The sequence below is a fragment of the Salvelinus namaycush genome, chromosome 2, assembly GCF_016432855.1.
Source record: "Salvelinus namaycush isolate Seneca chromosome 2, SaNama_1.0, whole genome shotgun sequence".
NCBI classification, from domain to species: domain Eukaryota; kingdom Metazoa; phylum Chordata; class Actinopteri; order Salmoniformes; family Salmonidae; genus Salvelinus; species Salvelinus namaycush.
Genome location: NC_052308.1, coordinates 36,578,017 through 36,603,041, shown reverse-complemented (window position 1 = coordinate 36,603,041; position 25,025 = coordinate 36,578,017). Strand labels below are relative to the sequence as shown.

Sequence of the window (25,025 nt, the reverse complement as noted above, 5' to 3'; positions counted from 1 at the left end):
CCCTCAGCCACTGAGTCTGCAACTCTCACTGCCTTTCCTCACCTCACAGTCGGGAACAGAGGAACGGAATGGATACAGAAGGGAGCCAAAGCAGCCTGTCCTCCGTGGACAACTCCCCCCACGACCCCTGGTAAAGCTCCCACACCGTCTCACCTGCGTCTCGGCCGTACTTGCTTCCATATGTGAGATAACCGTGGAGTTTGGTTTGTGTGGAGCCCACCCGAGCGCGGAGACAAAAGACAAGCATGCTTGTTCTGATGGGCTCTACCTCTCCAATGCGGTCCGCTCAACCGTGTATTACTGCCGCTCAACCGCGCAGGATCTATCTCTTGTTTATTTCTGCTATTTTCTTTTGAGTAAGCAGATGGCTACGATTGCAACAACTTTTCCTTTCCATTTGGAGAGCACTGGCTGGTTTCAGTATCTTCTCGTAGGAATTATAACGGCCCGATTTGACCACTCGTGCCTTCACAACATGGCCGATTTTCTTTTTACTTTATTTATGTTATTTTGTAGGCCTATATATACCTATTAATTGTAGTTTGCTTTTAATCTCCGATGCCTGTTTTACGGGAATATGTTGTTCTACACCACTTACTCTCGCCTCTATCTCCCATTCAGCAAAATGTTCATCGGGGGTCTCAGTTGGCAGACAACACAAGGTGAGCTGTCCCGCGAGCGACTTTTCAAAGTCCCTGGATGCAAATATAATACCTAGATAGATGTATAGTGTTATTGTTACTCGCTTATATACTATTTATACAGTCATTAATCCCATTGTTTACTATGTGAAGCTTCCGGAAGTTTGTTAAAAAAGACAGTTGATAGTTTAGGCTATATGCTGCCGAAATCAAAGCTTTCATTCAACGAGGATCAGTAGGCCTAGCCTACGCATGATTTAGACTGTAGGCTGAAACAGAGAGCCTAGACAATATGCGATTAACGTTCTAAATGAGTATAAAATCATTTAGCTTTATTTTGAAATCATTGTATGTTATTTGGGGGGTCTGTTACCCGATGTAACAACTTTTTTTATTTTGATATTTGATTGAAGCAGAACTTCGTTGCTTTTGCAATTCTTGGGGTGTTTTTGTGTGTGTGATATCGTGGTGTTGAGCTTGTTACAGCGTTAATAACGCCATTCAAAATAATATAGTTTGTCTAAAACTCAGTGTTGCCTAAAGGTTGATTTAAAATTGTAGGCTATATTCATCTTATTTGTATACCCTAAGTTATCACAATTGTAAAGTAAACATTGTCGTATCATCATATTATAGCCATGGACTATCAACCTAGGCAGAGTTTAATCTACCCTTATCCTGTTTTCAATGAATGACGTCGCGATAGACGAACAACATCGCGGTCTTGCTCATTTGCGTTGCCTGTTTTCGTTTATCTAAATAAGTTATTATAGTATACACTCAAAGGACATTTCGTCTTTGGAAAACTGTTTGACCATATATTTTTTTATAGAGGGATTGAATGAATACTTCTGTAAATTCGGCGAGGTGAAGGAGTGTATGGTGATGCGAGATCCCGTTACGAAGAGATCGAGGTAAGGAGGCGTGCGCGCCCCAGCATCTCTATCATAGGCGCGCACTCATGGGTTTATTTTCTTTAAAAATAACATGATTTTGTGGTCAGAGGTTGAGTTTTGTTGTGTCGGACTGTTATTATAATTCAATGCATTGTGTTTTTTCCCCCAGGGGATTCGGGTTTGTAACATACATAGACCAGGCTGGTGTGGATAAAGTTTTGGCACAAAACAGACATGAGCTGGATTCTAAAACAGTAAGTTTATGCTTGCACCTAAATGCACAAGCAACATTATTGCATATGGAGAAATTGTTCACATGCTATATATAATAGTCCTAAATAATTTTGTTATGCCATACATCTATAACATTGTCTATATTTGATATGGATGCAGGTTTTCTTGGTAAGTCTTTTTTCTTCTGCCATGTTATGCCATAATGTTATACACCATGTGATGTATGAAAAGGTTGGCCCTGGAAAGTTTAGGAGAGTCTATGGGCGCCTCCCTCTCCTCCCCTCCCACCAAATCCTGGTTTAGGGTGCGTGACATGAAAGCGTTCTTTCTTGCTGTTCATCGCCATGATTACCTGGGGACCGAGACGGGGAGGAAGAGGCCTGGGCTCTCTCTCACACCAAAGAGAAAGAAGAGTGAAAAAACGTTAGGGCTGTGAAACATATTAAAGAAGTTGAGTTGTGCGCTTGTAGAAACATTAAATTAAGTTTTAAGGGGGTCATCTAAGGTAAGGAACTGTTTAGATGAAGTTAATTCAACAACAAAAAAGTTCAACCTGAAGATTGGTGTCAACTAGTCCCTGAGTTCGGTCCCGGCACTGAATAACTTAAGAAGAAAAAAAGAAAAACGTATAATTAGAATGTTGATTTGAATGGTAAAGTCATTCTAATTCAATGCATAACACTATAGTCTCTGAAGCATACCGGTGATGCTACATAGACTAACATAATCGTTGATGAAGCTTACAGCATACAGCTTTGTCAGCCGTGTGGGTGTGTCTCCATCCCCCAACCCCCTCAATACACACTCTCAGACATGCACACACAGTACTGTTATACACACACACACACTGCCTGGCCCTAAAGGGACAACATTTGACAGTGAAAGGTGAGAGCGAGTGGGGGAGGATGTAGCATGGAAAGGCTAGTTTGGTTACACGAAGCAGGTCTGTTGCCCTGGGTGAAATCAGTCACAGGGGATATTATGGTGACTCCACAGCCTTGTGGGACTTATGTCTCCATAACAACTCTCTTCTAGCGTTTGAAGATGAATGCAGAATGTACTGCCACCAACAATGCAAAGTCAACCCATGGACAATAGCATCTACGGCGATAACTTAAATAATGGCAGTGATTGTGGTACGTTATTTTACAGGTCCTTAATTATATAGAATTGGACTTGAGTTTTTCAGTTACAACTAGTCTCTTAAATGTGGTTCCCATTTTATGATCTAATAAAACCCCGAGGAGGATGTTTCAGAAAGGAGCAAATGCACTGATGTTACAGCTACAATCTGGATTCTAGAGTAATTACAGTAAAATTAGTTTTACAGTGAACATATTGTCAGAACATAGAAGTATGTTTGTGAAGACATTGAGTTTGATTCATACAACTAAACCACTACTCCGAATGTATCACCTGTTCAAGACAGATACAGATACTATTTAGTTGAATATCCTATAAATAGATCGCACCATTTATATTTTCTTGTATACTTGACCAAGGTGGCAATGTGTTTTTGTGTAACCCTTTAGTATTTTATACTTCAGAGCTGGTTTGAAATCAGTAGAAGTAGGGTGTCATGGCAATATATCTGGATCCTAGTTACAGTAGGTATTGTATTGTCAGAAGTCTGATTCTTGAATATCTTATGAGGTAGGTGAGCTTTGAGGACCTGGCCTCCACTCTGTCGATGTGTGTGTACACTACGCATGCATGTGTAAAGGTGTGATGGTCAATAAGTGTGTTAATGTGTCTGTATGATGCAGAGTATAATGTTTGAGAATGAGCGGGGCGTCTGATGCTAGGCTGTAGGTGGGAGGGAGGAGGCCACACCTCTGGAATCACAGCATGGGACATCCTGAAACAAGGTTTTTGTGGCCATGTAAAGGGTTGAATGGACAACTAGGCAGGGACATCGTTTTAATACCTTTGTTTTTTGATAGATTACAATATTTTGCTGCAGCTCACAGTGTTATGTTTGGTGTGCTGAAATGGTCCAGTGTGCTGCTTTTTTTTTAAGTATTGGAAAAGCATAACATATAGTACGTCAATTGATACATTATGGCACTGTGTAATTGGATGAAAAAGGGACTCCATTTCATTGTTCCCAAATCCCTTTCTATCTCTCACTTTTTTCTCTTAATATTTTTTTCCATTTCTCAATGACTCTCACAGACTATTCACATCTTTCAGTCTGTCCCCTTGTACCGTCTCTTCTCCTTTTTTCATTAACCTTTACCTTTCCAACAGTCTCCCTCCAAACCGTTTCTCCCTCTCTCTCCCTTGTCGGTGGCTATTGTTTGACCAGCATGAGATGAGAAGGAGAGTGAAATTCCTTTCTGGAATTAATTTCATGCTCACCCCATGGAGGGTGAGAAAGAAACGGAGAGAGAGAGAAAGGACGAGGTAAATGAGAGGTTTTGGCAGTAGGAATTTGGGGCAAGTGTAAGCACTCTGAAAAGCAGTGACAAAATGCTTGACACAGTAAAACCAAAGAGCTGGGGACAAACAGAAGAGTGGTGCTTTATTTTGATCAACTACATGATTATGAAAGTCTATGTTACTGTTTGTAATGTGGATGGAAAATATAGCACTGTCTTATCATATATAAGGCCAGGATGTGTGCGGATAAAACATATTTGATTAAATTATGCAGGGATGCCAAGGGAAGATTTGCGTGAGCATTTGAGTTACTCGCCCATATCTCAAGTTAGGCCTTCGACCCTCAGAAGCCAACATCTAGACAACTTTCATGTTGTTATTGACATTGACCGTATTGACCAATGTAATGCTTTTTTATGAGCGAGGCAGATTGGTAATGTCGTTTGAGCATGAAGACAGAGTTCTACTTGTTTGGCTGCTTCAGAGACCTTCACCACATGGCAGCAGTGTGATGTAGTGAATATGGCAGCAGTGTGATGTAGTGAATATGGCAGCAGTGTGATGTAGTGAATATGGCAGCAGTGTGATGTAGTGAATATGGCAGCAGTGTGATGTAGTGAATATGGCAGCAGTGTGATGTAGTGCTTCGTCTGGTCTAGAACAATCCAGGGTCGTGTTCATTAGGGCACGCAGCGGAAAATGTTTTTAAATATTTTGCAATGGAACATTTGTATTTCTTATTGGAATAGTCCAGGTAGTCCCTCCCCGTTTCAGTCAGTTTTCTTCCATTTGGTTCCTAATGAACACGGCCCTGGTTCCATTTTGACTATGCAAAACAATTCTAGTTTATTGCTAATAGACTTTATCACATCAAATCAGCGTCACTAGTACAAAGTGAGTTTGGATTGAATGGATTTCCTATCCACGTTGTCACATTCCAAGCCTACACAAATGATTTAGAATTTATCATATTTTTTGTTCTAGCCCAACATAGCCAATTCTACCAATCAGCTGATTGGGTATGTTAGTGTTGCTGCATTGAATATACCTCACGAAGAGTGTGAGAAAGATCTTTGGTTACACTTATTATTTTGTTTGAAGGTCTAGTCATAAACTGCTCATGAACGTTATTACATGTACATAGTTAACCATTGCATTAGATTAATACATAATAATGTTGGTTATGCTTGAGGCAGATTACTGGCCTGTGTAATATTGCTTTATACATACATGTATTTACTTATTTTCATACATAAAGTACCAGTCAAAAGTTTGGACACACCTACTCATTCAAGGGTTTTTCTTTATTTTTACTATTTTCTATGTTGTAGAATAATAGTGAAGACATCAAAACTACGAAATAACACATATGGAATCGTGTAGTAACCAAAAAAGTGTTAAAAAATCTAAATATTTTTTTGCTTTTAGATTCTTCAAAGTAGCCACCCATTGCCTTGATGACAGCTTTGTACACTCTTGGCATTCTCTCAACCAGCTTCACCTGGAATGCTTTTTTAACAGTCTTGAAGAAATTCCCACATATGCTGAGCACTTGTTGACTGCTTTTCCATCACTCTGTGATCCAACTCATCCAAAACCATCTCAATTGGGTTGAAGTTGGGTGATTGTGGAGGCCAGGTCATCTGATGCAGCACTCCATCAATCTCTTTCTTGGTCAAATAGCCCTTACACATCCTGGAGGTGTGTTGGGTCATTGTCCTGTTGAAAAACCAATGATAGTCACACTAAACGCAAACCAGATGGAATGGCGTATCACTGCAGAATGTTGTGGTAGCCATGCTGCTTAAGTGTGCCTTGAATTCTGAATAAATCACAGACAGTGTCACCAGCAAAGCACCACCACACCTCCTCCTCCATGCTTCACGGTGGGAACCACACATGCGGAGATCATCCGGTCACCTACTCTACTCTGCATCTCACAAAGACACGGCGGTTGGAACCAAAAATTGAAAATTTGAACTCATCAGACCAAAGGACAGATTTCCACCGGTCTAATGTCCATTGTTTGTATTTCTTGGTCCAAGCAAGTCTCTTCTTATTATTGTTATCCTTTAGTAGTGGTTTCTTTACAGCAATTTGACCATGAAGGCCTGATTCACGCAGTCTCCTCTGAACAGTTGATGTTGAGATGTGTCTGTTACTTGAACTCTGTGAAGCATTTATTTGGGCTGCAATTTCTGAGGCTGGTAACTCTAATAAACTTATCCTCTGCAGCAGAGGTAACTCCGGTTCTTTCTTTCCTGTGGTGGTCCTCATGAGAGCCAGTTTCATCATAGCGCTTGATGGTTTTTGCGACTGCACTTGAAGGAACTTTCAAAGTTCCTGAAATGTTACATATTGACTGACCTTCATGTCTTAAAGTAATGATGGACTGTTGTTTCTCTTTGCTTATTTGAGCTGTTCTTGCCATAATATGGACTTGGTCTTTTACCAAATTGGGCTCTCTCCCTTGTATATCACCCCTACCTTGTCACAACACAATTGATTGGCTTAAACACATTAAGAAGGAAAGAAATTCCACAAATTAACTTTTAACAAGGCACACCTGTTAATTTAAATGCATGCCAGGTGATTACCTCATGAAGCTGGTTGAGAGAATGCCAAGAGTGTGCAAAGCTGTCCTCAAGGCAAAGGGTGGCTACTTTGAAGAATCTGAAATATAAACCAAAAAAGTTTGTGTAACAATTGTTTGGTTTCTACATGATTCCAATTGTGTTATTTCATAGTTCTGATGTTTTCACTATTATTCTACAATGTAGAAAATAGTAAAAAGAAAAGAAAAACCCTTGAGTAGGTGTGTCCAAACTTTTGTCTGGTACTGTACATGAATAGGCAGTTTACTGATAATTAGCAATTATAGTGAGTTTAGTGAAACCACAGGCCTTGTTAACAGTGCTAGGCCTGGTTAAAGTTAGTTAGCAGCAATGCTAAATGGCTCACCGAGAATATAAAAAAAAAAAATCACAGCGGAAAACTCATCACCAGACTCAGAGCAAGAATAGAGATTTAGCACGTCAACAAAACCCACACTTCGCAACGATTCAAATATGATCATTGAATTTGACTGTTTGTCTGTTCACGGACTGAATATTGATTGGACTCCGTATGGGTTGGGAATCAGGTTAGCATTAGCAGTTAGCGCTGTCCCAGGTCATGGCTCTATGGAGATTAGCTCTCTGGTGCTGACAGGGGCAGAGGAGACAAGAGGGGGGTGGAGGAGAAGATGGAAGGGAAATGCAAGAGAGAGTCCCAACCCTGGTCTGTACAGGTGTAGGATCTTAATTTGAGCCAGTTTGCTACAGCAGGAAAATAATCCTGCAGACACAGAAAATCTGGCATTATGTTAATTCTAATTAATGGACATTTTTGTAGAGGTTGATACATTTTTCGTACGAGAAAATAAACTATTTCTAAACCTCAAATACACTACAAGTTTTACATTTCCTGCATTGCAGCAGGAAGGTTCCTCTTCAACAGGGTGATCAAATTAAGAAACTACATCTGTAATTAGTATGGATCTCAAAGGCACCTAATCGGATTGAAGGAAACAAACTGGATTGCGATTCCGAAGTATAGCCTCATCCCTGAGTGTGTACCTGCCCTCCTGAAGGAAGTGATAAGTCGCACACACGTACGTGCACACACACATTGGTTGTCCTAGCCAAGACTTTGTGTAGAGTAGGGGGCCTCATTAGTGGACTTCGTTAACTAATTACTCTGCAATTGTTCAGCTGTGCAGATTGACCCCAATGGCCCAGACCCAAATCAAATTGCCGTCCACAAAGTGACATGCTAGCCTAGCTACCTAACTAGCTAACTTCTTAGTACGGTTGCTTCTAAACAGGTGTATTTGATAAAGTTTTGAATTAGGATAGGATAGAATAGCACACTTTTGTTAACTATTTGTGTACGTTTGTGTTTTCCTGGCCACATTATTTTTATTGAGTGAATGTGTTAGTAAAATCAGTGCATGTTGTGCGTGTGTGTGTTTTATGTGTTTAACCGCACGATGAGGGTGTGTGACTGGGGAGTAGTTGGCCGAGCCCCTGTTCCTCTGCGGGTCCATCTGTTTGTCCCCTTTTGTCCTGTTAATTAATGAAATCAGAGGGGCTGCCCGCTGGGCCAGGACTCCCTGCTCACAAATGGGCGGCCCACTTTCTCATGTGGAGTTTTTGTTTTAAAATGAATAGCCACTCTCTCTCTCCTCTCTCACTCTGTCTTTCCCTGTCTCCCTCGGTCTAGGCCTAGCTCCTTCTCTCTTTGCTTCTTTTTCGCCCTCTCCTTCACTTCATCAAACTCCTCTCTTTGATTTAGTTATGTCTTCACTATGTCTTTATTTAGTTCATTCTTCCTTTCTTGCTCATTCAATCTCTTCCCCCATCCCCTTTCCTTAAAAACCGCACATACACACAAGGAAAATACATTTAAAAAACGAAAGAAACCAAAAGTGTAGCCTGACAGAAGTGCTGTGAGAGTATAATGTGAATTTTGTAAGATTACAATTTTTGGGGTTCTCTGTGTTGCGACGTGTTGGCGACCATGTGCTAATGATGATTTGTAATGCCTTCACTTTGCTTGTTTGTTTCAGTTTTAAACATGTCTGGATGGGTTTGGCAGTTTGAGGTGACTATCGGATGTAGTCTAGTCTTGTTTTAACATAAACAACTAAACCAATAGGCTCTGGCTTGAAGGGATCCTTCTCTGCTCTCTAAAACCCATCAGGGTTGTATGTCACAAAGCAGGATGAACAAGTCAGCCGGCTAACATTTATAAACACTCCATTATAACGGTATTAATATCAGTTATTATGAAGCAAGAACGTTGAATATGAGTTATTAAAAGTCAGTTATTACCTTATGCCATTTTAAGTCGTTCTTCGCGATCAAGGACATGCAGAGTTGTTTCTGAATATTTCTGAACGTTAGCTGGCTCATTGCTCCTGGTTTGTGGAATACGCCCATTTGGGCTAAAGTAAAAGAGTAGCATGCTGAGTCTTCTATAGAGACCATAGTGTAGGCCTACGTTCACCGTACTATCTATACCTGTGCTCTTCTTTATTGGACTACCGTCTGTTCTAAGTGCTGTAGATCTGTACCCCGTCGTTACTTTATAATGTGATGATACTAAACAGCATGGCATGATGTAGCCTATAGCACTCTACTGTAGTAGTCAATACTTTGTCCAAAATAGACTTAGTTAGGGGTGTTGGTCCTTGGCTCTTTGTTGTATTCTTCTATCTTTGTGACAAACATGCTTTGTTTTACTGATTTCTGAGCAGTAGCGTCAAGCACATGAGCGTGCTTGACAGGAATATTTTGAAAATAAAATGCCACTTAACTATTGGGATGCTCGGGCTCTTGTTTGACCCAATCAGTGTCATTGTAGACATATGTATTGGGTGACAAGGATGAGATAATCAGTTGAGTTCATGGTTTCGTCCCAGCATTTGGAGTAAACAAGAGGCAGAATTTGAAAGGTGCCGGGTGCTTAACAATCGAGCTGTTGTGCCACTGTAGTCACCTTCCTTCGTCAACTCTGAAACCAGCTGGAGAGGACAGTCCTCCTCTCCGTCCAACACCGTGGGGTGAGGAGGAGTCTCTTCCGTCTCACTCAAACAGCAGCCATTGCTGCTCCTCAGCTTGTCACCATAATATATAATAAATAATATATGTCATTTAGCAGATGCTTTTTTCCAAAGCGACTTACAGTACAGTGAGTACATAGATTTTAGTATACAGTATGTAACCCCAGCAGGAATCAAACCCACAACCCTGGCGTTGCTTGAGCCATGCTCATACCAACTGAGCCTCCAAGACCGCGGACCATGATTTGACTAGAAAGACACGTGAGAAACCTGAGCCTTTATGCAAATCCTCCATGGCTTACAATGCTGTGCACAGAAGCTTTTTCTTTCCATTCAGAATTACAGCGCCTGTGAATATCAGTGTCGACATGAGTCTATTCATTGATATACTGTATGAATTTAAAGTGTTGTTGTGTTGCAATTATACAGAGGTATGCTAGCCTGGTCCCAAATCTGTTTACGCTGTCTTTCCAACTCATATAGCCTGACCATAGGACTTGGCAAGACAGAACAAACAGATCTGGGACCAGGCTAGTGGGATGTAGTCTGCCACTGCATTGGAGAAAGTAATATGTCTCCAGTGTATCACAGGTTTGGGGGCTGTCATAGAAATGGAATGTAATACCTCTCAGATACCGGAAAAGTTTGTATCCTTAAAGTTTGTGGTCCGTTGCCTTGAACTGTGAGTCACCATTACTTGTGAGTGGTAGTATGGTCTCCAAATGTTTTTGTCCACCAGTATCTAACTCTCTCTGTCTCTGTCTCTCTCTCACTCTCTGTCTCCCCCCCTCTCTCTCCAGATTGATCCCAAGGTGGCATTTCCTCGTAGAGCCCAACCCAAGGTGAGTTCTCATCCTTAATGGGGTTTACCCCTGGAGGCCAAGGTGACGTCACAGCCGTCATGTCCTATCACGGGAGGCCCGCCTGCCGCACCAGATTTAGGGCAACAAGGGTAGCAATCCCCCTTAGCCCACCCTCAGCCGACTTCTATACGACCCCTATACATAAGAAGGGGGGTGCTCTGCCAGTCTAAAGACACACATACATACGCACACAGTCTTAATATTAAGTCTTCCTGCAGAGTCCATTTTGTATTTGCATTGAAATAAATTGTCTTATTGCTGTACTATGTGGTTCCGAGTGGCTGGCAACCCCCTCCCTAGCTCCCTAGTGGTGCAGGGGTCTAAGGCACTGCATCGCAGTGCTAGAGGTGTCACTACAGACCCAGGTTCGATCCTGGGCTGTATTACAACTGGCCGTGATCGGGAGTCCCATAGGGCGCCGCACAATTGGCCCAGGTTAGGGGAGGGTTTGGCCGGGGGGGCTTTACAAGTAGGCCGTCATTGTAAATAATAATTTGTTCTTAACTGACTTGCCTAGTTAAATAAAGGTTAAATAAAAAAATAATATATATATTTGTACTGCTTTACAGTACTATCGTAAGTCATCTAGCCTCTTCAATGTGTTGTGTGTTAATGATAGTGTGTACTCTTCCTCTGTGTTGTTAGTTGGTGACCAGGACAAAGAAGATCTTTGTGGGAGGCCTCTCAGTGAACACAACCATCGAAGACGTCAAGCAGTACTTTGACCAGTTTGGAAAGGTAAATGATGCACTGTGTTCAGACACGTTTGTTGACATGATGTTGCTGCAAATGGCATTACATGTACTCTATATCTCGAATCAGAAGCTGTTCTCCGTTTTGCCAAGATCAACTTCAGACAAAGTTTCTCTAAGTGCCCTCTGTTTTTTTATTCAATGTCCCCTCATGTTTTCTCAGCCTATTTGTCTCCCTGTTTCTCTCTCTTTTCTATTTCTGTTTCTCTCATTCCACATTTGGGTAAGAGACACGGTAAGCGTGGCTAATTTCAGAGAAGAGTTGAAAGGGGTGAATGAGAAGAGGAAAAGAGGGCGGGAACACAACAGCATTAGTTCTAATCGATATTAGCATTTCTGTCTTCCATTTTGCTCCCGTTGCTGTTGTTTGAATTGCTTCGTCTGTTCCATTTTTCTTCAAGCCAGTTAAGCCTATTTGAATGAAATGCAGTGAAAGGCAAACGCATGCTGGGATGACAGAGGGATGGCTTAAAAGAGAGAAAGAGGGAAGGGGGAGAAAGAGGGGTGAAGAGAGTGAAGAGGCACCTCCTGGAGAGAGAGAGAGAGGTGTACTCGGAAGGGAAGTGTTTTCAAACTGCAGGAGAGAAGAGGAATGCATGAGAATGAGAAGAACCAACTCGTAGAACTGCGAAGGGGGGAAATGTGATGGCGGAAGAAAAAGTATTGTAACGGTATGAAGATCTGAACTGACCCCCCAAAAAGTTGACAAACTGTCTGGAATCAATGGGAAGAGGAAAATAGGAGGGTTTTTTTCTTCAAGGAAGAGAACAAGTGAAGAAGTTTGACCTAGAAGAGAGATGTAGTTAGGGAGGGAAGACATTGGCGAAGGGGAGGAGGAGGAGGGGGGGGGTCTCTAATTCTGAACTAATCTAATGCAACAGCTGCTCTTGCCACAAGATCCCCCCGCACACACACAACCAACCTCAGTTCGTTGCCCCCCCATCCCAAAATACGCTCTTATCCACTGCATCCCTCTCAGCCCGTTGCCTTGGTGACCTGCTTTTAACCTTTGTCCCTTGGTAATTTAGCAATCTACGTCAACAAAAAAATATATATAATGTGTGTGAGGCTAATACACATAAACACAAATGCACATACTGGTCGGGCAGTCACACAGGTCTAACATTCACCGACTTAAAATAGTGTGTCCTGACTGTCTTGAGCAGCAGTGGACAGAGAACGTTCTAGAAAGACAGAATCACCGTCCCCTTAATGGGGCTTGATGATGTCACTTTGAGGGCGGAGAGAGGAAGAAACCGTTGGGTGTAAGAGGAGAGGAAAAGGGTTAGAGGAAAGAGTTCTGATGGAGGCTTGGATCTTGTGAAGTATCAACCCCCACATAGGAGATGCTTGGGCCAAATTATATCATTGCAGATTTCCACATTGCGCTTCCAGCATTTGATTTCCACAGCAGAGTGTCATGGAGAGAGTTTGTCACTTGATTTAGAAATGGGCAGTCTCGTGAAATGATCTGGCACACGCACACACACACAAACACACACACAGAACTGACGATTTCTTACCATTTTGTTTTGTTCACTTCAAAATCAGATTAGCATTCTGTGAGCATTTGGGCTTAAATGGGCATCAATGTCAGTCTAGTGCAAAGCGAAAGCCTTTTTTTCTTTGGTGTGATTGACCAACCGGATGTAACCGTACACGGGTTCCTCAAACGAGCTGATCCCACCGCTCACCGGCGGCCATGTTTGTCTGGGAAGCAGGTCAGAATCCCACAGAGACAAGTCTCGATTTACGCCCCCGCCGTGCCCGGCCAGAGGTCCGCTGTGCTCCCCGGCACTCTATCCCGACGTTCCCACTATCCTTTTCCCAGCCTTGCTCTCCCAAACAGTACTGGGAAGCCATTGGATAACACTCTGCCTCAAAGTACAGTGTAAAAACACAGCAGTGGTGCTTCACTTCGAAGAGTCAACAAACTATAGGCCTATCTTCATCCTTCCAAAATGGATGAAAGAGGGATGGGGAGGGAGGGGAGAGATAGAGGGGTGGATAGGACAGAAAGGAACAAGTTGGGCTCCAGTCAGCCATGTGAGTTGGCGATTAGAGGGCTTCACTGGACACTTTGTCTGCCGGCCTGTTTGGAGAGATGGGTGGAGAGAGGGAGGGAAGGAGAGGGAGGGAAAGAGAGGGAAGGAAGAGTTAAACAGGTGAGAGAGGAAGACGGTTGAGGTAAATTAGACACTGGCTGTGTTTGGGTGTTTGAACTGAGGGATTGAAGCCCACATGTTCATTGCAAATAGGTCACGGTTTGTACTGTCTCGTAGCCAACGTAGCAGCAAACAGTGAACAGAGTTTTCTTCACTGGATGTTTACAAAGGGCTGCAAAATATTATTGGTTTGTCCAGTTTCTTTGAAATTGGCGGTAAGAGAACATTCCCGGATACAGAACATTCTGCGTGGAAAAAGTTGTCTGTCTGTACATTTCCAGGAGCTCTCTGAAACCATTCCCAGAAAGTTCTTTGACTAAAAATGTTCTCAGAATGTTCCTGAAAACCTCCTTGTCAATTTTCCGAAATGAGAATGTTATGTGACATGCTGTAAAGGTGCTGGGTAGTGAGTGTGAGCCGTGCTGAGGTAAATACAAGACGCTATATTTCTGCCAGATTGTATTACACTTCTCTGGACACAGTGGACAACAGGTTGTTTCCCCATTGATTTTGTCGAGGAGGCTCTGTAACAGTAGGTCTAACACTTCCCACTAGGCACACACTGGTTGAATCAACGTTGTTTCCACATCATGTCAATTCAATTATGTTGAACCAACGTGGAATAGACGTTGAATTGACGTTTGTGCCCAGTAGTTTTTGTTTTTAGCACTGAAGACAATAAAGCTTACAAACTTCAAGATGTTAGCTAGGAAGTGAATTAGAATAAATCACAGTTAGCCATCCTCACTGAATACGGCTAAAGGTGACTGTTTTGTGTTCACACCTTCATGTGTCAGCCTAATACTAACGAATGGTTAGCGTCTAGAATAAATAGCGCTAATGCTAACTGGAGTCTACTTGCCTACTTGACCATGTAACACAACACTTATGATAACATGTCTCTGGTGCTGCAGCTGTCCACTTACTCTCCCTGTCCCGACTTTGCTGTGTCATTGGCTTTGGAGGACCGGAAGGGTGAAGAGTGGGAGGGGGGAGATAAAAACTGAATGAAGGACAGAGGGTAGACTGGGGGGGGGGGGGGGGGGGGGGGCTGTGTGTGTGTGTGAGAGAGCGAGAGAGAGATCATAGCTCTGTTGGACTAACGGGTCTCCAACCCTGACCTTTTCTATATCCCATGAACACACGCAGTGACACACACACTCACTAGCACAGCTTGTGTAAACTTTGTTTATTAGATCATTCAAATAAACTAAATATATTGCAGTGGTGGAAAAAGTACCCAATTGTCATACTTGAGTAAAAGTAAGGATACCTTAACAGAAAATGAAAAGTAAAAGTGAAAGTCACCCAGTAAAACCCTACTTGAGTAAAAGTCTAAAAGTATTTGGTTTTAAATATAATTAAGTATCAATAGTAAATGTAATTGCTAAAATATACTTAAGTATCAAAAGTAAAAGTATAAATAATTTCAAATTCCTTATATTAAGCAAACCAGACGACACCATTTTCTTGTTTTTATTTTATTTACGGCTAGCCAGGGGCTCACTCCAGCACTCTCACTGTTTCGTGAGTCCGCCAGATCAGAGGCAGTAGGGAAGACCAGGGATGTTCTCTTGATAAGAGTGTGAATTTGACCATTTTCCTGTCCTGCTAAGCATTCAAAATGTAACAAGTACTTATGGGTGTCAGTGAAAATAGAAACAGTAAAGTAAAGTACAGATACCTCCAAAAGCTACTTAAGTAGTACTTTCAAGTATTTTTACTTAAGTACTTTAGTTATATGTACTGCTTTCATTATGACACCAAATAGATGATCTCAAAGGTTAAACATCAAACTGGAGTCCAGAGCTTTCCTCCACTCACATTTCACCCTGTGTTAAGTTTCATTACGCTGATAGGTAATGAAAATAGGAATGCAGTCATGCTGTGTGTCTTAAGCGATGGTTATACTGATGATGTCTCTCACTGGCAAAACATGGAGTAGTTTCACAGTTCCTCTATTAGAGGAGTTTGTGCTAACTTTCTTACCAGCAAAGGAGAGTAAAGAGGGGATGGGGTCAGCATGAATAGGGCTGCAGGGAGAAGAGTGGGAGAAAAAGAAAAAAAACAGAGGGAAAGGAAGAATGAAAGGGGTGCGTGTTGACAAAGCCCCCACTTCTCTTTGTTCTCTCTCTCTCCCTGCCTGTCCTTCTGTCTGTCTTTCTGTCCATCCAACCCTCACTCTCTCTCCCCCAAACTCTTTTATCCTTTTCACCCTCGACCCACTCTTTCGTATGCACCAATCCCCCTCCCATCCTTATTCTGTCCTGAACTATCTCTCGCCTCCTCTCTTTTCTGCGTCGCCACGCAAAAATCATTTTCTCTCCCTCTAGTAAGCCCTTTTTCAACTTTGTCCCTCTCTCTCAATTCCCCCTTTCACCCTTTCTCTCTCTCTCTTTCTCACACAGATCTTTCTCTCTGTAGTTCTATTCATAGTGAGAGTAGTGAGAGGAGGGTAAATTCTCCTAATTGAAATTATTTACAGGGTCTCCATGGGAATAGTAAACTTTGTGGAGAGGAGAACAAAGAGCTAGAGAACAGGACACAAAAGCTTACCCCCCCACCAAACATACACTGAGTGCACAAAACATTAGGAACACCTGCTCTTTCCATGACATAGACTGACCAGGTGAATCCAGGTGAAAGCTACGACCCCTTATTTATGTCACTTGTTAAATCCACTTCAATCAGTGTAGATGAAGGGGAGGAGACATGTTAAAGACTGATTTTTAAGCCTTGAGGCAATTGAGACATGGATTGTGTACGTGTGCCGTTCAGGGGGTGAATGGCCAAGACAAAATATTTAAGTGCCTTTGAACGGGGTATGGTAGTAGGTGCCAGGCTCACCGGTTTGAGTCAAGAACTGCAACGCTGCTGGGTTTTTTACGCCTCACAGTTCCCGTGTGTATCAAGAATGGTCCACCACCCTAAGGACATCCAGCCAACTTGATATGTCATTGGAGTCAACATGGGCCAGCATCCCTATGGAGCGCTTTCCACACCTTGTGGAGTCCATGCCCCAACGAATTGAGGCTGTTCTGAGGGCAAAGGGGGGTGCAACTCAATATTAGGAAGGTGTTCCTCATGTTTTGTACACTCAGTGTATATATATATTACTCTCACTCTCTCTATGTATATATATATATTTACATAGAGATTGCGAGAGAGAGAATATTCCCTCCTAGAACTTGGGGAGTGAGACACTGTTTAACTTTACAGAGAAAGAACGACTGCCTCTTCTTTCTCCCCTTTTCTCTCCCACGCTCTTTTTCCTCTCCCCTGTACCCCCTTCTTTCTCTCCTCCTCCTTTGTCACCTGTCACCCCCCTCGTTCCCTTCCTCTTTCTCCATCTGTTAGCCCCCTCTCCTCTCTTGCTCCAAAGCACAGGACGTGAAGGAGGGACAATGAAGCCCCATGCTGTGTAATGGCCTGTGTGTTTGTGTTTGTCCAAGCTCATCTCTCTCTGTCTCTCTCTCTACCTCTCTCTCTCTATCTCTCTCTCTCTCATAGGTCGATGACGCCATGCTCATGTTCGACAAAACCACCAACAGACACAGAGGTATTGCCACGAAACACCAGCCGACTCACACACACACACACACACACACACACACACACACACACACACACACACACACACACACATACACACACAAACAAACAAAATTCATTGTGATAATCTTCTCTCAGATCAGTTGGCAGACCATACTGGCTGGTTTGTTGGTGCAAAAGTAAACCTCTTGCATTGTGACGGTATTGAAGAGCCTGATCCTTGGTTCAGCCATGCATGGAATGGCAACATAGCACACATTGATTTGTAGTGTAAATAATGTTATGCGGGAAACAAATAACACACACATTAACACACATTATCAGACTCTCACACATTGTTTAGATAAACACACACTCAGTATTTTAATGTGCGGGAGCTGTACTGGGATGAGCTGGTTAGGCCATAGTTGTTGGAACCATGCTGGAAAGGACCATGTGGGGAAAAAAGTATCTGAGCCAACGGAGTACAGTTCGGGTCGGCCCTATAGTGTGAATCAGTCAGGGAGGAACAAGTAAAGGAAGGCGAGAAGGGTTAATTGGTCAGCTCGTTTAATCGGGGCTCAGGCTAAAACCTTAGCTAATACTCTACCCCATCCCCCTTTACCACGACGACAGATTGAGAGTTAGGGCACGCAAACCCGGCTAAATCCCCTCACAGCCTCTTGAGGTGTGGGGGAGGGAAGGGAGAAGGAACATGTAATGGAGTAGGGAGAGAAAGGGGGAGAGACCAGGTGAGTCTCAATACTTTGATGGAGTCTCTGCTACCTTTATGTTCTGTCATCTGAAAGGGATTGAATAGATGAAAGCAATTTTTTTTTAAATAATATGATTTGAGGGAGAGAAGGATGGGGGAAAGAAGTGTACAGGATATGAGGATAGGAAAGAGGACAAAGTGACTATTAAACATGGGCTGTGTCCCAATCATTCGTTTCTTTCCTCGCCTCCTTCCCTCATCTCCTTTTCTTCCTTGGTGACACCTAACCTGGAAGAACTGGACATGTGAAGTCATGATTGCATTCAGTTTAATAGAAAATGGAAACAAATGGCCATAGTGGAAGGTAAAGCAGTCTGTGTTCCTGTGTCCCTCAGGTTTCGGCTTTGTGACCTTTGAGAATGAAGACATGGTGGAGAAAGTGTGTGAGATCCATTTCCACGAAATCAACAACAAAATGGTATGTAGGCAGGCAATGTGTGTATGTGCGAATGTGTGCGTCAGTGTTGATAGTGAGGAGTGTGTGTGTCTATGTGCAGAATATTTCAAACCATTTGCATTCCACTCCAGGTGGAGTGCAAGAAAGCCCAGCCCAAGGAAGTGATGTCACCGACAGGTACGGCTCGAGGTCGTGCCAGGGTGATGCCCTACGGCATGGACGCCTTCATGCTGGGGATCGGCATGCTGGGTAAGAACAATAACACTGTCATTTAGCTGCCTCTAAACACTCTGGAACCATAATAAAGCTTCTCAGAGTAAGGGTGCTGATCTAGGATCAGTTTTGCCTTTTTAACAATTAATATTTAATTGTATTTACTTTGCCACCATGGCCTATTTATTGCCTTTACCTCCCTTATCTCACCTCATTTGCTCACATTGTATATAGACTTATTTTTCTACTGTATTATTGACTGTATGTTTGTTTTACTCCATGTGTAACTCTGTGTTGTTATATGTGTCGACCTGCTTTGCTTTATCTTGGCCAGGTCGCAGTTGTAAATGAGAACTTGTTCTCAAATCAAATCAAATTTTGCCTACCTGGTTAAATAAAGGTGGGGGAAAAAATATATATATGATCTACAGTATATAACAGGGGTGACCTACTCAGAGACGCTCTATGAATTCTTGGCCAGAACTGGAGAGCAGGGCTAAAGAGATGGGAGGAGATGTAGAGGGGGATGTGTTCCAGTGGGATTCAAGTAGGCTATGGCCTGCGGTGAAGTCATAGTATCTTGCTCCACCTACAGGTCAGACATGGCAACAGCATGGTACTGAGTTATGGTGCTAGTTGCTACATGCTACATGAGGTCTAATATGAATGCAATAGCATCATCTCCTTCAACCGTGTTCAGCCGTATCCTGATGGGTATTTATTTGTCTCTTCACAGGCTACCCAGGCTTCCAAGCAGCTACGTACGCTAGCCGTGGCTACCCTAGCATCGCGCCTGGATACACCTACCAGTTCCCTGGTATATGTGCATCGCTCCCTCTGTCACACTTGTTTATGTAGAGTATGAGTTACAGACGTACAGGCGACTTGAGTCTGTTAATTATCCAAAGAACTGGCTAGGTCTGACAACAGAAACAATGCATTGGCCTAGTGATCATGTCAGATACATACTGGTGTTAGTTTTACGTTAGGTGCCAAACACACAGACATGCCTACACTTTTTACTCCATGTATAAACGCATATGGCAGAGTCTGGCTGCTTGTAGAGTTCAGAGAGTTGATTTTGGTTTTGACGTCCTCCTCCTCTACCCAGTCCTTTTCTCTACTTCCCCTCCCCTCTCATGTAAGAAATAATCTCTGCTGCACTTTTATCTCCCCGTTTTCTCTTTCTTCGACTCTGACCTCACTGCGCCTCCTTTCTCTCCTTTCCCCCTACCACCCTTCTCCCCTGTAGTCTCTCATACCCATTCTAAATTGCTTGCTTGTGTGTGCACATGTTCATGTGTGTGTGTGTGTGTGTGTGTGTGTGTGTGTGTGTGTGTGTGTGTGTGTGTGTGTGTGTGTGTGTGTGTGTGTGTGTGTGTGTGAGAGAGTCGATTAGCACGTGGATAGTGTTGGTATTAAAAAAGCGCTCTCTTGACATTTCTGTTCTAGAATTCCATTTAGAGAGGACCACCCTTCTGACATCATCCCACCCCTCTGAGCTCACAGGTCAGTCACTCCTCTAAGATCTACCGGTAGCTCACAATCTCTGTCTTTACAAGGCAACATCGCCAACCTGTGGCGGAATGGTGTAATGGCCCTCCTTTTTCCAATCTAGAAGGGTTCAAACCTAACTTTGATTAAAAAATAAAAAATTGATGAATCATGGAATTGACCCGAACAATGTTACGCTTGGATATTTTGGGCATGGTTTCACCATCTTTAAAACTGTAAACTACCGGCCTCCCGAGTGGCGCAACAGTCTTAAGGCACTGCATCGCCGTGCTAGAGGTGTCACTACAGCCCCGGGTTCGATCCCGGGCTGTATCACAACTGGCCGTGAACGGGAGTCCAATAGGGTGGCGTGCAATTGGCCCAGTGTTGTACGGGTTAGGGGAGGGTCTGGTCGTGGGTGTTTTACTTGGCTCACCGTGCTCTAGCGTCTCCTTGTGGCAGTCCGGGCGCCTGCAGGCTGACCGTGGCCGTCAGGTGAACGGTGTTTCCTCCGACACATTGGTGCTTCCGGCTTAAGCGGGCGTGTGTTAAAATGCACGGTTAGGCAGGTTATTTTTCGGAAGACGCATGACTTGACCTTAACCTCCCAAGCCCGTTGGGGAGTTGCAGCGATGAGTCGAGATTGAAATTGGGCAGAAGAAACGGGAATCTACCTGGCAATGAAATGTTTTCCGAACTTAATTTACACACTGCCAAACACTGTTTTGTAAGGCAACGTACTGGTATAGGTAAAAGAAGACATCTGAAATTGTTCCTCTGTCCCTCAGCCATTCCACTGTCAGCATACGGACCAATGGCAGCAGCAGCAGCAGCGGCTATGAGAGGTAGATAATTCTTCTTCGTCGTTCTGCCTGTCAGTTGTCTATGTGTATGTGATTGACTGATTGACTGTCTCTCTCTCTCAACTCTCTTGCTCTGTCTCTCTCCATCTCTCTCGCTCTCAGGTTCCACCCAGTCACGTAACGCAGGCTACCTGGGCACCAGCAGCCCTGGGCCAATGGCTGACCTGTATGCGGCAGCCAGTCAGGACTCAGCACTGAGCAGCTATCTCAGCGCAGCCAGTCCCGGTCCCAACTCAGGATTCGGCCACGGTCTTGGGGTACGTCACTATCACGTTTCACAACTGAAATTTGAGTAGTCTCTCCCAGGTTTAGTCTGTTGTCTTGCTTTTGGTGCCTAATGAATATGACCCATGGTTGGAATATCGTGAAGAGGGATATAAGAGGTAGCTAAAGGAGCCCGCTAGGTGGCATGTGGCATGTATCTGATGCTAGGGGAAACCAGGGATTTGCTTACCAGTTTTTAATATGGAAGTGTAAATTGTATAATGACAAATCAATAAAATGTTGGCAATTTTGTAAACCATATCCTTTCTTCATTTCAAACTATCTACCAGCTGCTCTGTCTCTAATAGTCCGTGTGTCTTTCTTTTCCCAGGGTCCTCTTATCGCTACTGCCTTCACCAACGGTTACCACTGAGCAGATTTAGCAAATCACCGGGCACGGGAGGAGGTCCCTTCTGCTGACGAGCCAATCAAACTGCTGTGTGCCTACCCATGGCACAATCCGATTGGCGGCCACAGTTCAAAACCCGTACCCCCTGGCTCCCCCTGACTCCACCCACTGACTGAAGATCTTTTATTTTTTTAACTTCTGTATCCTGTTTTCCTGTACTAATATCACTCCCTCTTCTCAATCCCTTGTTTCTCCTATCCTTTACCTTCACGTAGGTTTATTTAATTAGATCCAATGCTGTTTCTTTTTTTAAATATTGCTCTGGCAGAAAAGTAAGTGAGAAAATAACGTTTGTGGGTTACGCTCAAGGCAAACACAGATTCTGTCAGATATGTTTTGCTTTATATTTGAGGATTTTTTTATTTAATCGCAATGTTTTGATGTGTTGTCTGTTCCGTTGACCTCCCTTTAATGTGTTACCGGGGTGAGATGGAGGAGGAGAGAGGATTAGAGAGAGATGAACTGGTGTGTGGGATGGTGTCTCCTTGTCAAAAGGGGTACCTAACCCATTTAAACAGAGGAAGAACAAAGAAATGATGTAATTTCCATTTTTAACAAACGTGTCACAGAAAACATGAAAAGAAAACTAAAATGTATATTTTGATAGTTTTTAAAACAACATTTGTAATATTGTTATTAATATTGAACGCAATGATAATAATGATGATAATCGGTTAGATATTTTCTTCCGTAATTGGTTTTGAAAGGAATGTTTTATTTTCTTCCTGTAAAATATTGTATATAGATTTTGAGGGGAGGGTGGTGTAGGGGAGGAGGGAGGTTGGTGTAGGGGAGGAGGGAGGGGATGTTGAACTTTGATCAGCAGGCGGGGTTACTATTAATCGTTTGGCGCCAATTTAACTGGAAGTCTGCTTAACTACTACAACAAACGTGTTGTACAGTGGCAGGTAATTTTCTATTTGAAAGTGGCAATCCCCTCAGCATTTGTTTGGTGTTTAGGCCAACAACATGCATTAGCAGGGTTGAAGACTAGATGATATTTGTAAATAAGACGAAATGATAAGACCCTTTTCATTAGAAATTGGTATCAAAAAGAGAACATGCTTGAATTCTCACACAGTTGGGTCCTTTTCCCTTTCCTTTCATTTAGTTTCTTACTGTGAACATGCCAGTAACTGATTTCTATTGAATTGGACCCCTTAAAGGCAGACTCTTACCAAGTGACAAAACCATAGAAATATTGTTACTTGAATAGGGGTTCCTGTTCTAGTCATTTTATTTCTATGGACATGACATCCATGTATCCCTGAGAGATAAGGAAAAACTGAAGTGAGGCCCTGAGGATTTTTAATTGGCTCTGGTGAGGGTGCATGGTCGGGGTTAAGGGGGATTGGGTGGGATTTAATATAACTTTTTTGGGGGGAAAGTATATATATTTTTGCTCTATTTTCCTTCATTATGTTTTTATTTTGTTTCTTGTTTCTTTCTTGCTGTTCTATGTACGGTCATACGGACCGTAGAAACAAATGAAGGACATATTTAACAAAGCAATTGACTCTTTAAAAAACGGTTACATCATGGTTGTATTTGTCCTCTGATGACCTTAGAAGGTGATTGTGTCATTATGTGTGACGGTGTGTTTGTTTGTGTGTGATGTGTGCGCGCACAATAGTGAGCTGACGTATGGAATTAGCTAGATTCGAAAGTTGACATGACATGCATTTTTTGACTGCCATTTTGGTACTGAAATGTTTGGCTGGTTCCATTTTGGTCTAACACCACGTATCCTATGTGTCCTTTCAGATCTAGGGGCTAGGTAAACTGAAATGGAACGCAGCCTCTGTCCCAGTCAGTACAGAAAAGAGGTATACACAGACCAGTAGCTGGAATGGAGGAGGAGACAGAGTGGAATTGTCCCCTTTCTTTTGACAGAGATATTTCAATGAAAATCAAATGAATTTTGTTGATGTTCCACAAAGTCTTCCACTAAACATGAACAAGAATCTCCCATGTTATACTGGCTAGTACTGCCCTTTTCGAACTGGCTGGGGCACTACACAAAACTACTGCTGGACACGAACACTGTAACTTTTTAACTTTCAAAAAGCAATACGTAATTTTTTATTTTAGGAATATTAATACTGCTATTAATGGCAATGGGAGTATGGATAATTCCATGGCATTAAGACTTTTTTTCAGAACAAAAAGGAAATTATATTTTTCTCTTGTCCGATTTCGTTCCCGGTGCACAATAATGATTCAGTGATTTTTAAGATGCTGGTGTTTTTTGTTTGTTTATGTTGATGCTTTCTTCAGGGTCGGAAAAGGGGCAAGGCCTTGGTTGTTAAAGCTCCAACTTCAAGGTCTTGACCAACACTGTAACTAAACTTTTATTTGGACTGTTCCCCACCCGCTTTATCTTATTGTATTTCTTTTTTTCTTTCTTTTTTTTTCTCCTCTGGAAATGTCCATTTTAAAATTCCTAATAAATTATTTTAAAGCATTCCACTGAGATTGTGGTTCTGTTTTTTTTTTTTTTTTACTTCTACAATTTCTTAGGCCCAGCGGAAATCGAATTAATGTAATACAAAAATCCCAGTTAAAATCAGTCTGTTTAAGCGCTTGAGATATCTGGGCTGCGTCTCAATCCACCACATCCGCCGTTTTAGCCCTTCCGCATCTGTGGTCAAAGGTGGAAGAGCTAGAGCAGTGTTTGTCAGACCATGAGACATCCTGAAAATTGGCTTTCTCACAAAACGTCTATAGCGTCCGAACGGTTTGACCTACCACTATATTGAAAGATGAGACACTCAAACACGATGGCATTCTCCATTTTGCTCTACCCCTTAAGGTATTAAAAAAATATATACAAAAATTATTGGATAAAACATTGAATTTGGTATTACTGCTATTAGCCAATAGAAACACATTGAATAACATTCACTACATGGAACAACATATAGTCCCCAAAAATGTCCTATTATAGTGGGGGACACTTAAATGTAGGGGAAGCATCAACACATATTTTGGAAGGACTCTAGCACTGTTCCTGACCTTGGCAGGACAAAGCACATATTAATACGTAACCTTTATTTTACTAGGTACAGTACATTTTGTCCCACTTCATACCTACTGAACACCACCCAGGTGTGCTCAAGGTAGGCTCAAACAGAAGCAGTAGGGTTGGCTAGTCACCCTTGTCTTATTGATGAATTGATTGCAGTGTGAGTAAATGTTGTTTGTGAGTGTGGGAAATACAGTGTTATACACTTAACAAACTCATTTGGGAATGTTCAAAGTCCCAGTGGTAAACAGTGACCTCCACCACTAACACACACACTTTGCTCAGTGTTGGCTAGGACTGGCTGCCAGTGTGTGTGCGTGTGAAGGGGGAGATTAATGTTAGCCACAGCATATGAGGTCAGATCCTGGTCTCTCGTCTCCCTCCTTTCTCTTGCCTGGGGAGGGGTGTGTGAGACGGGGTGGTAATGTTGCCCACCCTAAAGAAAATGAGGTCAGCTCTACGTGAGGGTACAGTTCTCGACGCCCCCATTCCACACCAGCCTCCCTTCTTCAGAAC

The 25,025-nt window shown here is 42.7% G+C and overlaps 1 protein-coding gene across 1 annotated transcript; it reads left to right on the top strand.

Moving 5' to 3' along the window:
* The first annotated feature begins 22 nt into the window (after positions 1 to 22).
* On the top strand, positions 23 to 23,957 carry LOC120062539 (RNA-binding protein Musashi homolog 1-like). Its single transcript, XM_039012592.1, has 14 exons — positions 23 to 130; positions 622 to 662; positions 1,474 to 1,555; positions 1,707 to 1,791; positions 10,559 to 10,600; positions 11,267 to 11,359; positions 17,049 to 17,097; positions 18,180 to 18,262; positions 18,373 to 18,490; positions 19,191 to 19,271; positions 19,907 to 19,963; positions 20,737 to 20,793; positions 20,914 to 21,068; positions 21,407 to 23,957. The coding sequence occupies exons 1-14, from the start codon at positions 69 to 71 to the stop codon at positions 21,446 to 21,448; spliced, it is 1,047 nt and encodes a 348-aa protein (XP_038868520.1). The 5' UTR covers positions 23 to 68; the 3' UTR covers positions 21,449 to 23,957.
* Positions 23,958 to 25,025: the final 1,068 nt, after the last annotated feature.

What these genes read in the sequence shown, in the direction of transcription:
- LOC120062539 (XM_039012592.1), top strand. Translation starts at nt 69, where the DNA reads ATGGATACAGAAGGGAGCCAAAGCAGCCTGTCCTCCGTGGACAACTCC. An exon ending in CAGTTGGCAGACAACACAAG is followed by an intron (nt 663 to 1,473) that starts GTGAGCTGTCCC and finishes ATTTTTTTATAG; the next exon opens with AGGGATTGAATGAATACTTC. An exon ending in ACTTTGACCAGTTTGGAAAG is followed by an intron (nt 11,360 to 17,048) that starts GTAAATGATGCA and finishes TCTCTCTCATAG; the next exon opens with GTCGATGACGCCATGCTCAT.